The 17089-nt window shown below is 44.1% G+C and overlaps 1 protein-coding gene across 1 annotated transcript in view; it reads right to left on the reverse strand.

Moving 5' to 3' along the window:
- The window catches only part of LOC133111125 (protein kinase C-binding protein NELL1-like), a 328107-nt gene that overhangs the window by 11741 nt on the left and 299277 nt on the right, over positions 1–17089 (reverse strand). Inside the window, exon 17 of the mRNA XM_061221274.1 lies at positions 1498–1691. Within this exon, the coding sequence (XP_061077258.1) occupies positions 1498–1691 (194 nt within the window). The remainder of the gene's footprint in view (positions 1–1497; positions 1692–17089) is intronic.

A 17089-nucleotide genomic window follows, 5' to 3' on the forward strand; every position in this document is an offset into this window, starting at 1 on the left:
GTTGATTGTACTCTTAAAGGGTTCTGATTTTCTGCATGTCTATACTGCAGCAGGAGGCCTCGGACAGTTTGTGAAAGCAACTGGCCTATTGACTATGCAAGGTAAGAAAAATATTACAGAATTTCAATGAACTGACTACTTTAAATGTTGCTAAATTAACCCTTAGGAGTGTCGCCAGCGACACCGACAAGATCAGATCAACTTTCCTCTCTATTTGGATGATTAACTTTGTGAGATGTTACCATACAGATACAGCGACCATATTGACAGAAACCTTAGAATCTTCATTTCCCAATGCACCTATTGACACATAATATTAATAGGTTTTTACATGTTTTAAATTAATAAGACCACTGCAGTTTCTTAATCTTTTCTCATTAATATAATTATATTAATTATAAACCAAGATCAAATGACATACAGAAGCATAGGCTATTTTATATTTCTAATTGGATTTGCAACAATATTTTTCCATCTTTTGATACCCAGTACCTAGATCAACAAATTTCAGTGATCCAAAATTTTTTACAATTGGTTAGTGCGTGTCTTTACAGCATTCCTGTACATGTTCAAAACTACTGTTTCACACAAATTTGTGTGATTCTCGTGTATGGTAGTGTGAGTGCTGAGTGCGTGTGTGCATGCATCTTTGCGTGTGTGTGTGTATGTGTATGCATTTGCCTGTGTGAGTGTGTGTGTGTATGTATATATGTATGCGTGTGCGTGTGCGTGTGTGCATGCGTGTGTGAGTGCATGTGTGTCTGAGTGTGTGTGTGTATGTACACAAGTGCGTGTGTGTATGTGTATGCATGTGTGTGTGTGTGTGTGTGTGAGTGTGTGAGTGTATATGTATGGGTGTGTGTGTGTGTGTGCGTGTGTGAGTGTGTGAGTGTATATGTATGCGTGTGTGTGTGTGAGTGTGTGAGTGTATATGTATGCGTGTGTATGTGTAAGTGTGTGTGTATGTGTATGCGTGTGTGTGTGTGTATGTGTGTGTGTGTGAGTGTGAGTGTGTGTGTGTATATGTATGTGTGTGTATGTGTATGCGTGTGCGTGTGTGAGTGTGTGTGTATGTGTATGCGTGTGTGTGTGTGTGAGTGTGTGTGTGAGTGTATATGTATGCATGTGTGTGTGTGCGTGTGTGAGTGTGTGTGTGTGTGTGTGTGTATGCATCCGTGTGTGTGTGTGTGTGTGTGTATGCGTGTGTGTATGTGTATGCGCGTGTGAGTGTGTGCGTGTATATGTATGCGTGTGTGTGTGTGTGTGTGTGAGTGTGTGTGTGTGTATGTGTTTGTGTGTGTATATGTATGTGTGTGTGTGTGTGTGTGTGAGAGTGTGTGAGTGTGTGTGAGTGTGTGAGTGTATATGTATGCGTGTGTGTGTATGTGTGTGTGTGTGTGTATGTCTATGCGTGTGTGTATATGTATGTGTGTGAGTGTGTGTGAGTGTGTGTGTGTATGTGTATGTGTGTGTGTGTGTGTGTGTAGTGGCACTCGCCTTGCAGGTGCAGATGGAGCAGTGGTCCTGCTGCAGGCTCCACACCTGGCCGTTGTGCTTGATGCTGTCCTGGTGGGGACAGTCCCCACTACACGCAGGGCCCTCAGGACACAGGCAGTCAAACCAGCCTGGCAGGTTCACACACGCCGCGTCACTCAGGCACGTGTGTGTCTGCGTGGCACACTCGTCAATGTCTGAAACACACACACATACACAGGTCAAAAACACTCATGAATTCATGAATGTCGGAAACACACACACACATACACGGGTCAAAAAACACTCATGAATGTCTGAAACAAACAGGTAAAAAACATCTATTCTACCTTTACTTTGCACTGGGTTGGCCAATGAGAATGGGCTCCCCCTCTATACTTATGTTCCTCCTGAGATTTTTCGTATCAGGGAGTTCTATCATTATTATTTTTTTTTACTCATGTGCACGCTATTTGGAGGTTCATGCCAGGTATTTGCCTATTTGCCCTTCTGTTACTTCTTTCTATAAAAACCGCAAATTGATTTTATTTGACACACACACACACACACACACACACAGTAAAACACCTAATGAACCACACACACTTATCCTCAACGACCTTCTGTCCTGCTGACTGTGTGCTTGTGTACTGTGCAGACATTTTCTGCACAGTTTTCTCCACTTTGCTGAGCTTGTCTGGTTTATTGGAACCTATGAAATTTTAAAAATGGCAAGAAAAATCCCTTCTACTCTCAGTTGGCTCAATTGCACCAGGAAAGATCAATCAAGTGCAGAAAAGTATTTGAATCCAAAACAATAACGTATTAACCCAGGTCTGGTACTGTGCACTCTGATTAGCAAGGACTCTGATTGTCAGGAGTTTGTGAACAACTGAGAAAACAAACAAAAAATATGGCCACATTTGAAGAAAATGCACACATTCAGTATGTACAGTGGGTTACAACCAATGTGCAGGAAGTTAAACTGGGTTTTACAACACATTAAATGTAGGATTTCTATAAAGCCCTTGGATTAATGAAGTGACACTGCAAAATGCAAGTGCGGAGGCATGTGGTTTTATGGGAGCAAATGACTTGTGATGCCTACGAACATTTCTACTTCACTGTTAATTTCTGCATAAACCATTAGGAAATAAACAAGCCAAAAACTCAGACTTGGAATAGTTCCCTATGTACAGTACAGATGTGTGATTTTACAATATTAATGAAAGCTATTCGGCGGTGAGCTGAGAAATGGCAAAAAGTGTTTTTTTCTTTTTTTTTCTTGCTCCCTCAACTTTTAATTGCGGTTGCCCTTGGAAATGCGCACTAGCCCTTAAGGCTCGGCTCTGCTTCGGCCCAGCCTTACGCTCCGGCTTCTGCACTCCAGTCTCCCGTCTCCCTTTGAGTCAGACCTTCAGGATATAAATCTAAATATACATTTTAATTGGCTTCGAACATAAACGGGAGCTGATAGAAAAAGTGGTGCTGACAGTTTTGGAGCTGTCAGGGAGAGAGAGATACCTTCATGATCCTGCACTGATTAATAGGTGTTTGTACCAGATTTCACATATGCACCGTTCCACCCTACAGATTCACTGCCTCATTCTCTCTCTCACACAGACACACAAACATACGAGTGTGCCTCGCAACAATTTATTCAGGAAGGAAACAGATTGTGTATTTGGACTCTGGCTTAATATTACTTTCGTATCTCGGGGCTGAACACGTGGAAGAGTGACGTATGTCAAAATGATGGAGCGCGCACAGAGGAGTGTTTTCTTTCTACCGTATCACGCCACTGTTCATGGTTATCACGCCACTGTTCATGGTTATCACTTCACTGTTCATGGTTATCACGTCACTGTTCATGGTTATCACGCCACTGTTCATGGTTATCACGCCACTGTTCATGGTTATTAGCACTCCTGTCTGCAGAGTGCATGGACCATAAACATCCAATGAGATTCACGGTATCCACTCTTATAAAACTGTGGAGACCATTATTACCCTCACTTCATTCTACCGATCTGGGGCTGCAGGCATACAGCCCATAATGTTACAATGGAAAATGCAGCTATGGATATGTATGAGATACAGCCAATAAAACACACAGAGATTCCTGGTCATTTGGGATACTGAGATAAGGTGATGTTTTCACCCACCAAACACAATTTAAAGGAGCATATTAAAGTGTGCAAAGTGTTCCTGAGAACGCAAATGTTTTGCACAAGGACAGCCCATTGCATCCATCCATTTCTTACACCAAACATCAGACTAAATTTAGTCACCGTTTATCCTTAACTAAATCAGAGATTCTTCTTTCTTCTCTAAAGCATTATTGGCATTTGGCACATTGGGATGAACTCAATGAACTTGAGTTTGTGAATACAAAAAAATTAGCCCTTGTATTTGTGAGCTGTGGTTGTGAATCTGTTCTGTTCAAGCTGTGCTTGAATCTGTTCAAGCTGTGCTGCAATGGACTGAGAGGCATCATTAGAATACGTTCATTTAGCATTCCTGTACTTGTCGGGAGCAACTTATGACAATATACCGTAAATCCTCAAATTGTGTCCGGGATTCTATTTGAAGCCGGGCCTCGGATAATAGCCGGGGGCGTGGTCGATTCGGACAAATAAAGGCCGGCCCCCAAATACAAGCTGGGGTAAAATTGCCCACCAGTAGGGCTATCAGTCCATGAGCACTAGAAGACATTGTTTCAATTTAACTCAATGAAATAAAAGAGCTCTTCTTAATATTTTATATTGTTGGTTGGTTTAATACTGTTGCCAATGAAAAGTCGTTGTCCTACACCATGGGTCTCCAACATGTTGCTCTCAAGCTAGAGAACCAGTCGCTTGCCGCCCCCTTCTGAGTAGCTTGCCAAAGCTGAAGCAGTATACATTTAAACACAATTGTTGCCGCGAAGCATTCCAGCCTACAAATTTAATAAAAAGTAAATCAGGTAAAATTTAAAATTAACTCAATTTAGGCTACTTGGCTACGGAATAAGGTTTCTGTGTATTTACAGCACAGCGCACGTTCAATGAATGAATGAAAGTGGCTGCCTTGGCTCGCAATAAACAGACGGGTGGAAATCCTGACACGCTTTCAACTACATAAAACTTAACAGTGAACCATCAAATACCCCCCAGATTTCAGTGCCCATCAGTCCCAACATTTAGCAATAGAATCAAACAGTCCAAAAGTAAATTAAATCCCAAACCGAAGCGAAAATCTTTTGATAGTATGCTGCTCCAAATGAAACGCATGTCTCACAATAAAACGCACTTTAGGAAAAAAAGATCCTTAACTTGCTGTTATCTACGCTAATTTGTTATTGTTCATGAAGGCGTGTCTGGCAAGTTGTTATTTTATGGATTCTGGACTTGCATGTGATTTATTGTGTTTGAGAATATTTGCAATAAACTAAGTCTGTTAAGACTGACATTATGACTTACCAAACGGTGTTCCTGATTAGCCTACACTAATTGATTTCTGAAAGGTTTCAGGAAGTGTTGAACAGTGTTGGCCCACTTTAAGTGTAGCCTTTTATTTATACTTTATTTCTAAGAATAAAATTCTACAACAGAAGATTATAAGAAATAAAGGCCTGCCTCGAATACAAGCCTGCCCCAAATAAAGGCCTGTGCTTTGTGCAGCCGAAGTAAATAAAAGACCCCGGCCACAATTTGAGGATTTACGGTAAGACACATAACTTCATGTACCTGGTTTATTTGAGCAGCAGTGCCAGACCTTGCTAACTGCTAAAACGTGTACCTAGACTCTGTTTCATATAACAGATAAATGGCAATGGGGAAACTAAGATCCATGTACATTTTGGATGTTAGGGTATCTGTTGGGGTCTCTAAAGGTTTCTACACTTGATCTTTTGTGAAAGTGACATATTAGATCAAATGGCCAACATGAAACAATTACAGCACACATTCATGTTATTTGGCTGATGCTTTTATCCAAAGTGACTCACAGTTGATGAGAATATGCAGGAGACATCCGCCCCTGGAGAAATGTGGGGTTAAGGGGCTTGCTGAAAGGCCCAACAGCTGCACAGATTTGATCATGGGATTTCACCAGGGACCAGTGATCAAACCCCCGACCTTGCATATGTACTTTAATCACTATGCTAAAGACTGCCCATTCACACAGAAATAGCAAACGTGTGTTTTTACTTTGTGTATACACTAAAAACAGTGTTGGTTTTAAAATGCGCAGAATACAATAATTGGTTTATAAGAAATCTCTCCAAAGATTTAAAAAAATTGCACCAGAGGGTCATAGGCAAGAAGTAATTCCAAAGATGTACCATTACATTCCATTACATTAATGGCATTTGGCAGACGCTCTTATCCAGAGCGACGTGCAACAAAGTGCATACCCATAACCAAGGATAAGTGCGCTGAAAGACCCTAGAGGGAAGTACAATTTAAACTGCTACCTGCTCAACAAATATAAGGACCAGGGCCTATTTGTTTTTTGTTTTTTTTGTTTTTTTGTGATTTTTTAAACCGCAACACGCAAATCTATGAACAAACCCCTTAACTAGCCAAACACTGCTTACCTAGCCAAACTAAAACATCCTGATACACAAGTAAATTACAGAAAGAGAACAATTAAGGTTTACAGGGAGGTAGGGAGGGACAGGGAGAGGTGCAGCTTGAAGAGGTGCGTCTTCAGTTTGCGATTGAAGATGGGAAGAGATTCTACAGTTCTGACCTCAACGGGGAGTTCGTTCCACCACCGTGGAGCCAGAACAGACAGTAGTCGTGAGCGTGAGGTGGAAGTTCGGAGAGGGGGAGGTGCCAAGTGGCCTGTGGAGGCTGAGCGAAGAGGTCTGGCAGGGGGTCTGATGATTTTTTGGAGGTAAGCTAGGGCAGACCCCTTAACCCCTTACCCCTTACTGGTTGCATACCTGTAGAGTGATTGAACATTTGTCTTAAGTAACTTAAATAGCTGTGGAATTTATCAGTAGATTAGCTTTGATTTGGTATTGCTTGTGAGCAATTGTAGGCCATTTAAATAGGCGTGTCAGAGCGACGCTAGCGTATATTAGACTGGCGAAAGTTGTCCTTAGTCAGTAAGTGCATCATTCTGACCAGGTGTTTAGTATCGCTGCGGGTTTTCCTCTTGACACGGTAACGTAGATTTTTTTAAATTGCTCATTTGAACAGCAAGGGTTAGGGCTTGAGCCAGGTTGTTTGTCTATTACCTGTTAATCACTTCTACTGGTTGCATACCTGTAGAGTGATTGAACATTTGTCTTAAGTAACTTAAATAGCTGTGGAATTTATCAGTAGATTAGCTTTGATTTGGTATTGCTTGTGAGCAATTGTAGGCCATTTAAATAGGCGTGTCAGAGCGACGCTAGCGTATATTAGACTGGCGAAAGTTGTCCTTAGTCAGTAAGTGCATCATTCTGACCAGGTGTTTAGTATCGCTGCGGGTTTTCCTCTTGACACGGTAACGTAGATTTTTTTAAATTGCTCATTTGAACAGCAAGGGTTAGGGCTTGAGCCAGGTTGTTTGTCTATTACCTGTTAATCACTTCTACTGGTTGCATACCTGTAGAGTGATTGAACATTTGTCTTAAGTAACTTAAATAGCTGTGGAATTTATCAGTAGATTAGCTTTGATTTGGTATTGCTTGTGAGCAATTGTAGGCCATTTAAATAGGCGTGTCAGAGCGACGCTAGCGTAGCTCCGTCCCCGTTTGTGATGTTATGTTTCTCCCCATCCCAGTCTGCTCTCTCCCTCGAAGACCCCCCCTGCGACGTGGGCCTCCACGGCGTCGGAACCCCTCAAACCTCAGCTATCCCCCGCTGACCCCCTGTGAGGACTTTGCTGTCACAGGGGGACTATGGAACTGCCAGTCTGCCACTCGGAAGGCTGACTTCATCCCTGCGTATGCCTCCCTCCAGTCCCTACAATTCCTTGCCCTAACTGAGACCTGGATCACACCTGACAACACCGCCACTCCCGCTGCCCTCTCATCCTCCTTCTCCTTCTCGCACACTCCCCGGCCTTCCGGCCGTGGCGGTGGTACTGGTCTTTTAATTTCCCCCTCGTGGAAATTCTCTGTTCTCCCCCTCTCTGACCTGTCCATATCCACTTTTGAATTCCATTCTGTTGCAGTATCCTACCCTACTAACCTTTTCATTGCAGTTATCTACCGTCCTCCAGGGCCCCTGGGAAACTTCCTTGATGAGCTAGACACCCTTCTCAGCTCCTTCCCTGAGGATGGCACCCCACTGATTCTCCTTGGAGACTTCAACATCCACCTAGAAGCCTCCCAGTCTGCTGCCTTCCTACCGCTAATCCACTCCTTCGGCCTCTCCCTGCAACACTCTCCTCCGACCCACAAGGCGGGCAATGTCCTAGACCTTGTCTTTGTAAGGAACTGCTCATGCTCCAATTTCACGGTTACCCCTCTGCATACATCTGATCACCACTTCATCTCATTCTCCCTCCCTCTTCCTCCCCATCCTCCTCTCCCTCCTCCCTCCCACACTTCCTCAGCCCGCCGTAACCTCCGCTCCCTCTCACCCTCTTCCTTTGCCAGCACCGTCACCGCCTCACTCCCCCCTCTCGAATCCTTCTCCAAACTCCCCGCTGACTCTGCATCTGCCACCCTCCTTTCATCTCTCTCCTCCGCCTTTGACTCTCTCTGTCCCCCTGTCTCAAAGCCACCTCGCACATCCCCTCCCAGTCCTTGGATATCTGACACCCTCCGTACCTCCAGGGCCAGCCTCCGCGCAGCGGAGAGGAAGTGGGGGAAATCCAGAGACGCTTCCGACCTCATGACTTACCAGTCTCTCCTGGCGGCATTCTCTTCCGATGTCACTGCCGCCAAAGCAAAATACTATCAAACGCAAATTCAGAACTCTGCTTCTAACCCCCGGAAACTGTTCTCCATTTTCTCCTCTCTCCTCAACGCACCGCCTCCTCCTCCTCAGTCCTCCTTCGCTGCTGATGACTTTGCTGATTTCTTCGATGAGAAGGTCGCAGTCATCCGCAGATCCTTTACAACCGCCGCCCCCCTCACTGTGCCCTTCCCCCCCTCTAGGCCCATCCCTTCCTTTTCCACTTTCTCCCCCCTTACAGACTCTGATGTTTCTCAACTCCTGCTCTGCCACCGCCCTACAACCTGTGCCCTTGACCCTATCCCCTCTTCTCTTCTCCAAACTATCACACCTGACATTCTCCCATTTGTCACCTCCCTTGTCAACTCCTCCCTGTCTTCCGGCTGTTTTCCGGCATCCTCCAAGAGGGCCCACATCACTCCGCTGCTAAAAAAGCCTACCCTGGACCCCTCCATCATCCAGAACTACCGCCCGGTATCTCTTCTTCCTTTCCTTTCTAAAACTATAGAACGAGCCGCTTCTACTCAACTTTCTTCCTTCTTTTCTAACAACAACCTGCTAGACCCCCATCAGTCTGGCTTCAGATCGGGCCACTCGACAGAGACTGCACTCCTCTCCGTCAGTGAGTCACTTCATGCCGCACGAGCAGCCTCCCTCTCCTCTGTCCTCATTCTTCTAGATCTCTCTGCTGCCTTTGACACTGTGGATCACTCCATCCTCCTGTCTGCTCTGTCAGCAACGGGCATCTGTGGCACAGCCCTGGACTGGATTGAGTCCTACCTCTCTGGTCGCTCCTTCCAGGTTGCCTGGGCTGGTTCGGTATCGACACCTCGGCCCCTCGCCACAGGAGTTCCCCAGGGCTCAGTCCTTGGCCCGCTTCTTTTTTCTCTCTACACTCGCTCCCTTGGCCCTGTGATCACTGCACATGGGCTATCCTACCACTGCTATGCGGACGATACCCAACTCTTCGTCTCGTTCCCGCCGTCTGATACGCAGGTTTCAGCCCGTATCTCTGCTTGCCTGAGGGACATCCAGAGCTGGATGGACAACCACCATCTAAAGCTCAACCCAGGTAAAACTGAAATGATATTCATCCCTGCTAATACCTCTCCCCATCTGGATCTCTCCATTTCCCTCGGGGATACCACACTCACGCCGTCACCCAGTGCAAGGAACCTCGGCGTGGTGATGGACAGCAGACTGTCCCTTTCCGAGAACATTGCGGCGGTGACCCGGTCTTGCAGGTTCTTCCTATACAACATACGGAGAATCCGCCCCTTTCTCACCCCCTACTCGACCCAGCTCCTGGTCCAAGCGATGGTTCTGTCCCGCCTGGACTACTGCAATTCCCTCTTGGCTGGCCTCCCAGCGTCTGCCATCAGACCCCTCCAACTCATCCAGAATGCAGCAGCTCGTCTGGTCTTCAACCTTCCCAAATACTCACACGTCACCCCCCTGCTTACTTCCCTCCACTGGCTGCCTGTCATGGCTCGCATCAAATTCAAAACATTGGTGCTAGCCTTCCAAGCAGTTAAAGGGTCTTCCCCAGCTTATCTGCAAAAAATCATCAGACCCTACACCCCTGCCAGACCTCTTCGTTCAGCCTCCACAGGCCGCTTGGCACCTCCCCCTCTCAGAACCTCCACCTCACGCTCACGACTACTGTCTGTTCTGGCTCCACGGTGGTGGAACGAACTCCCCGTTGAGGTCAGAACTATAGAATCCCTCCCCACCTTCAAGCGCAAGCTGAAGACACACCTCTTCAAACAGCACCTCTCCCCATCCCTCCCTACCTCCCTGTGAACCTTAATTGTTGTCTCTGTGACTTGTGTATCAGTATTTTAGTTGGCTAGGTAAGCAGTGTTTGGATAGTTAACTTTGGTGACTTTTGCTCTGTTTGTTTGTTTGTTCAAAAAAAAAAAAAAAAAAAAAAAAAAAAAAAAAAATGGCCCTTGTCCTTATCTTTGTTGTACAGGTAGCAGTTGAAATTGTACTTACCTCTAGGGTCTTTCAGCGAACTTATCCCTGGTTATGGGTATGCACTTTGTTGTACGTCGCTCTGGATAAGAGCGTCTGCCAAATGCCAATAATGTAATGTAATGTAACTGCTTGGAAGGCTAGCACCAATGTTTGAATTTGATGCGATCCATGAAAGGCAGCCAGTGGAGGAAAGTAAGCAATAAATTCTTTATTGACATGAATGCTCTCTGCAGCTTCTGATTATCTTTAACTATTTCAAAATCATTCATGTAAACTCCTGTAGTTTATTATTCAATGATGCTGGTGAACTGCTCAATGGGAACGGCATTACAATGCAAAATCCGAAGATGAGTTTTGCCAACTATGCCTGAACTTTACAAATATTAGAATTTTAATTAATTCAATGAATTTAAAATGAAGCAATCAGAATGTATGACATATTACTACCACAGTCAACATGGGACAAAGTAGACAGATTGAAATCTGGTGATTTATTCCTGAGCTAAAGACCACAGTCCCCAGCCGAGGGACATTATCACACTTATATTCAGGATCTATAGGGAGAGACCAGTAGCCAAATGTCACACACTTGCAGACTTCGATAACAGGTAGGTGGCTTCTGAAAAGCGCTGAGATGATTTCTTAACGCACAGTGGAATCTGTCATGCTGACTTTGGCAAGCCTTCCTTTCCAGCTGACAATTTTAAAATTGCCATCAGTATTATTTCATGTGCAAATCTTCTTTTTTATACCCTGATAACCTTTTACTTTCAAAACTAATGCTACCATGTTAATCTTTCAAAGCATAAAAAAATATAAAGCACAGCACCTGCTGCTTTTATTAATCCAGTCATGACACTGAATACGACGGGCAGCACACAGTTAATGAAACCGTTCATGAACACCTCTGTCTCCTCACAGCGCAGCATTAGCACAGATATGGCCTTAACAGATTTGCCGCGCCTCTACAGAATGGCCACTGTCAGTGCGCAGACATGCCTCCAGATGTCTGGCGGAGAGCCATAGACGTGAGGAAGAATTCTGCTCCACACACTGCTGCTCTTCTCTGGGTTCTGTGCGGCCGTGATGGATTTAGCCTTCTTGGTCCAGACCTTACCATTACTTTACCTTACCATTACTTTCAATGCAATGTACTGTGTGACATATTGCCATCATGGAGGAAGGCAAAAGAGGAAATGACTGAGGGGTCAGCGCAACAAAATCTAGAAAGTATATTTCATGACACACGGTATGGAAATGTTGGCTTCTTTTGTCTCGTTGTAGGTGCATGTACACTCCCGTTCAGCAGGTGGCACTATCCAATACACTGTTACTGAGCTGAGCTTGTAAAAAGTTTGTTGAATACAAGCTACAGGCAACAAGTAGAGGAACTAAAAGTCAGTTCAACAATTCTACGTATTGGGTAATCAAAAGCAGTGCAGAATCACAGAATTCCTTAGTGCAGAACTGAAAGAATATTATCAAAACACCTTTGTACACAATCTTAATCAACCAAATGGAACTGACATGGGACTTGCCTTTTTGACATTAACATTTTACTGAACATCTGTTGCCTGGCTGATCCACATGTTTTCCACATGGATGGCCTTAACATGGCCTTAAACAGTCTCTTGTGGTGTGAGCTAAAGAACACTAGGACTGCTCTGCTTTTGATTGGCCGACTGTAGGGAGTGCAACACCTTGTCCAGCCCTGCCCCTCACTTTATCATGGGATGCACAGGGGCGGCCTGTAGTGTAGTGGTTAAGGTAAATGATTGGGACAGGCAAGGTCAGTGGTTCGAATCCTGTTGTAGCCACAGTAAGCTCCGAACAGCTGTTGGGCCCTTGAGCAAGGCCCTTAACCCTGCATTACTCCAGGGGAGGATTGTCTCCTGCTAATCAACTGTATGTCGCTCTGGATAAGAGCGTCTGCAAAATGCCAATAATGTAATGGGTCACAAAGGGGGTCACAGCAGCGGGATTTACATTCACTTGCTCTGCTGCTGAGCCTGCCATCCAACAGACACATAACAATTCTGGAAGGTTCTTTCTCTCGGCATTGCAGAGTAAGCAGAAGTTTGTGTCGAGCACAATCCAATATAAAACCTTGTGTACACCTGCCAGTGCGCAATTTCCTTTTATAAATCCTAAAACAACTTTGGATTGTCCACAAATGCACGGGCCCAACATACCACCTAGTTCACTCCCACAATTACCCATAAATGGTTAAAGAAACAGCCTTAATTAATATTGACAAGCATACAGTGCATCTGGAAAGTATTCACTGCGCTTCACTTTTCCCACATTTCATGTTACAGCCTTATTCCAAAATGGAATAAATTCATTTTTTTCCTCAAAATTCTACACACAACACCCCATAATGACAACGTTTGACGTTTTTTTTTTATTTTTGCAAATTTATTTTTAAAAAAAACTAAGAAATCACATGTACATAAGTATTCACAGCCTTTGCTCAATACTTTGTTGATGCACCTTTGGCAGCAATTACAGCCTCAAGTCTTTTTGAATATGATGCCACAAGCTTGGCACACCTATCTTTGGGCAGTTTCGCCCATTCCTCTTTGCAGCACCTCTCAAGCTCCATCAGGTTGGATGGGGAGCGTCAGTGCACCGCCATTTTCAGATCTCTCCAGAGATGTTCAATCGGATTCAAGTCTGGGCTCTGGCTGGGCCACTCAAGGACATTCACAGAGTTGTCCTGAAGCCACTCCTTTGATATCTTGGCTGTGTGCTTTGGGTCGTTGTCCTGCTGAAAGATGAACCGTCGCCCCAGTCTGAGGTCAAGAGCGCTCTGAAGCAGGTTTTCATCCAGGATGTCTCTGTACATTGCTGCATTCATCTTTCCCTCAATCCTGACTAGTCTCCCAGTTCCTACTGCTGAAAAACATCCCCACAGCATCCCCACCATGCTTCACTGTAGGGATGCTATTGGCCAGGTGATGAGCGGTGCCTGGTTTCCTCCAAACATGACGCCTGGCATTCACGCCAAAGAGTTCAATCTTTGTCTCATCAGACCAGAGAATTTTGTTTCTCATGGTCTGAGAGTCCTTCAGGTGCCTTTTGGCAAACTCCAGGCGGGCTGCCACAGGCCTTTTACTCAGGAGTGGCTTCCATCTGGCCACTCTACCATACAGGCCTGATTGGTGGATTGCTACAGAGATGGTTGTCCTTCTGGAAGGTTCTCCTCTCTCCACAGAGGAATGCTGGAGCTCTGATAGAGTGACCATCGGGTTCTTGGTCACCTCCCTGACTAAGGCCCTTCTCCCCCGATTGCTCAGTTTAGACGGGCAGCCAGCTCTAGGAAGAGTCCTGGTGGTTCCGAACTTCTTCCTTTTACGGATGATGGAGGCCACTGTGCTCATTGGGACCTTCAAAGCAGCAGAAATGTTTCTGTACCCTTCCCCAGATTTGTGCCTCGAGACAATCCTGTCTCGGCGGTCTACAGACAATTCCATTGACTTCATGCTTGGTTTGTGCTCCAACATGCACTGTCAACTGTGGGACCTTATATAGACTGGTGTGTGCCTTTCCAAATAATGTCCAATCAACTGAATTTACCACAGGTGGACTCCAATTAAGCTGTAGAAACATCTCAAGGTTGATCAGTGGAAACAGGATGCACCTGAGCTCAATTTTGAGCTTCATGGCAAAGGCTGTGAATACTTATGTACATGTGATTACATGTGATGATTTTATTTTTAATACATTTGCAAAAATCTAAAAAAAAACTTTTTTCACGTTGTCATTATGGGGTATTGTGTTTAGAATTTGGAGGAAAAAATGCATTTAATCAATTTTGGAATAAGGCTGTAACATAACAAAATGTGGAAAAAGTGAAGTGCTGTGAATACGTTTCGGATGCACTGTATAGATGTCCTTGATAATCCCTATGTAGGTGATGTCTATGCAAAAATGGCAAAGCTAAAAAGAAAAATTTCTCAGACTGTGAGATTGAAACAGGCCAGGAAAAACATTTTGTTTGGTAGCCATAGTGCTACCATAGCATACCATAGCCGCAGCGCTAACCAATTTATGCTTAGAAAGTGGCGTACGCACATTTCAAGCCCTTTTTTGTGCGTATGCAATGGTTATAAATGAGGTCCCTGGTCTTTAAACGTTGGTATATACATTGATTTTTAAGCCCGGTTTTGTTCATTTTCTAAACTGCTGTGTATAGTATATCGATGCTAGTTCTCTCCTACATCAGACAATCATGAAACATTTCCACCGAGGATGCATGTACAATCGGCAACTGTAGCTCATGACTTCAGGGTTTTTCCTGCATAGAGAATCCTGACGCAGCCATCTACACAACATACTGACGACTGTCAGGCACAAAAAACATGCTAAATTTAAGTATAAAATTCCACCGAGCAGAGCTACAATGCCAGTATTACTCCAGTCGATGTGGGGCTGTGTTGTAATCAGCACAATGCACCCGGAAAGGCACTACCAGAGAAGAGTGCAAAGCTCTCTGTATTCACAGAGTGCATGATCGGACATTGCTAACTTCACTGTACTAAAACAGATACATCTTGTCTTCTTTTGCACCCAAGCATGTCCAATATTTTAAGTTGCCTAAATTAAATTGTCTCATCAGTTTCATGTTTTCAACTTTGCAGTTATGGCCTGGAGAATAACCACCCCACTGAAAATTCCAGTGTAAGCCAGCCTAACCTGGTCATGCTTGTTTAAACTGTTTTTGAGAATCATAAGCAGTAAAAATATTCAGAAGTATATCATATCATATCTTCTGCTAATAAATAAAGAAATAAAAATTTTTTTTTAACATGATTTATTGTACAGCCCACAAGGTGAAAAGTGTCTACTATAAGACGGTGCAACTTTAGTTTCAACCAATCTTTTTTTTTTTTTTAAGGGGGGCCACAAAGACTGAATAGGTTGACCTCTCTCTTCTCTCTTTTCTCCTCTCTCCTCCCTTCCCTCTCTCCTCTCCACACTTTTCCCAAACTGGTACTTCACAAAAGCAGTCACAGGTGGAGCTGATACAGCCAGATTTCATTTGCTGATTCAACTCAGGTGTGGTGGCCCAGCCTGGGGAACCTGCAGTGGCTCCAGTCAGCCAGGGAGTGGAGCCAATGAGCCAGAACATACACTCCCTCAATCAGCAGTCCGCTGGTTTAGCCACACAACTTATATTACTGAGCGAAAGGTAGGCAGTGCCTCAGAGGCAGTTCTGGCAGATCACTTTGTTTTAATTCATAAATTCTGCTGGTCGTTTTCGTGCTGGTTTGCCTTGTCATGTTTCTTTAAACCCTCCTTATTAATATACATTTATTACCCACTTTAATATTTTGTGTGGGCTCACAGACATCACACATACACTGTAAAGTTCTTAAAATAAATGCACCCAGAACTGCATTTATATTTTGAAGATGAAAGCTTAAAGAAACAGTTCACCAAAAAATGATCAGCTGATTTCTTATCTCGAAAATAGTCTAATGGCAAAATGAATTCACATTCAAAAGGATCATTGCCATACATACCTTACCTTGCTCAATCCTAAATGAATGGTAAAGACAGGAAAGCCTTTCGACTGAAATTAGCTGGTTCATATTTTTTCCATTGATTTTGTTATTAAGACCAGCACAGAATCTATGATGCAATATGGATTCATTCAGCTATTTTCAAGGTAAGAGAACATCTAAGACATTTTTATTTTGGGGTGAAATACGAATTTAAGTATTCATAATGATAGAGAAATGACTTCATCAATAAAGCCGACATATGTGTTATTCAAGAATAGATTAAATTAAACAGTTTAACATTTAGAAATGCATGTGTATATTTCAAAATAAGATAAATGGTTGGCATTTATATAGTACCAAAGTGCAGTACAATTGTTGCTTCTCATTCACCCATTCATACACACACTCACACACCAACGGTGACTGACTGCCATGCAAGGCACCAACCAGCTGGTCAGGAGCATTTAGGGATTAGATGTCGTGCTCAGGAACACTTTGACACACCCAGGGGGGATTTGAACCTGCAACCCACCGACAACTGCTGTTATCGCCTGAGCCAATGTCACCCCATATATATACAGATTGAAAGGAATGGGTGTTGATACTCCTCTGTGTTATGGTTGCCTTGCTTAGTTGGGCATGATCAGACATTGCTAACGTCACTGTATTCAGAGAGTATATGATCAGACATTGCTAACTTCACTGTACTCAAACAGATACGCATTTACATCTTGAAGAGAGCGTTCCTGACACATTCATGCTTCCCTCATGTAGCCAGTAATCACTGATTGCACGAGGAGTTGGTAATCGCGAACAGGTATTTGTGATCTGTATAAGCTGGGCCTTTCCTAGACTCGGGGCTTTTGTGTCACACTTCACATTCTGTCTTTCACAAAGCCGGTAAAGAGGTAGTCGGGAGATTTGAACGTTCTTAAAATGAAAAGGATTTCAGGAACTTCCTGAGTTAGGGCTGGCAAAGGTTTTGGGGAACCTGTTGACACTCTAGTCGGGTTCATAGTTTAGGGTCTCGCTGCCTAACATTTCGGCAGTTTGATATCACCACCTGAAATCTCCTCTCACATTTATTCAGCTTGTGCAGTGTTCACCGAGCTGGAGGCAGAGTCGGCTTGTGAATGTCGTGCGTCACACTCTTTAGTTATGCAAAATGCAAGGTATACAATAGTGGAAAGGTTTCAAAGTAAATCCCGGCTCATCCTGTAGCTAGGGAACCAAGTTATGGAGTGGCAT

This window comes from Conger conger, chromosome 15, assembly GCF_963514075.1.
Source record: "Conger conger chromosome 15, fConCon1.1, whole genome shotgun sequence".
Classification (NCBI taxonomy): Eukaryota; Metazoa; Chordata; class Actinopteri; order Anguilliformes; family Congridae; genus Conger; species Conger conger.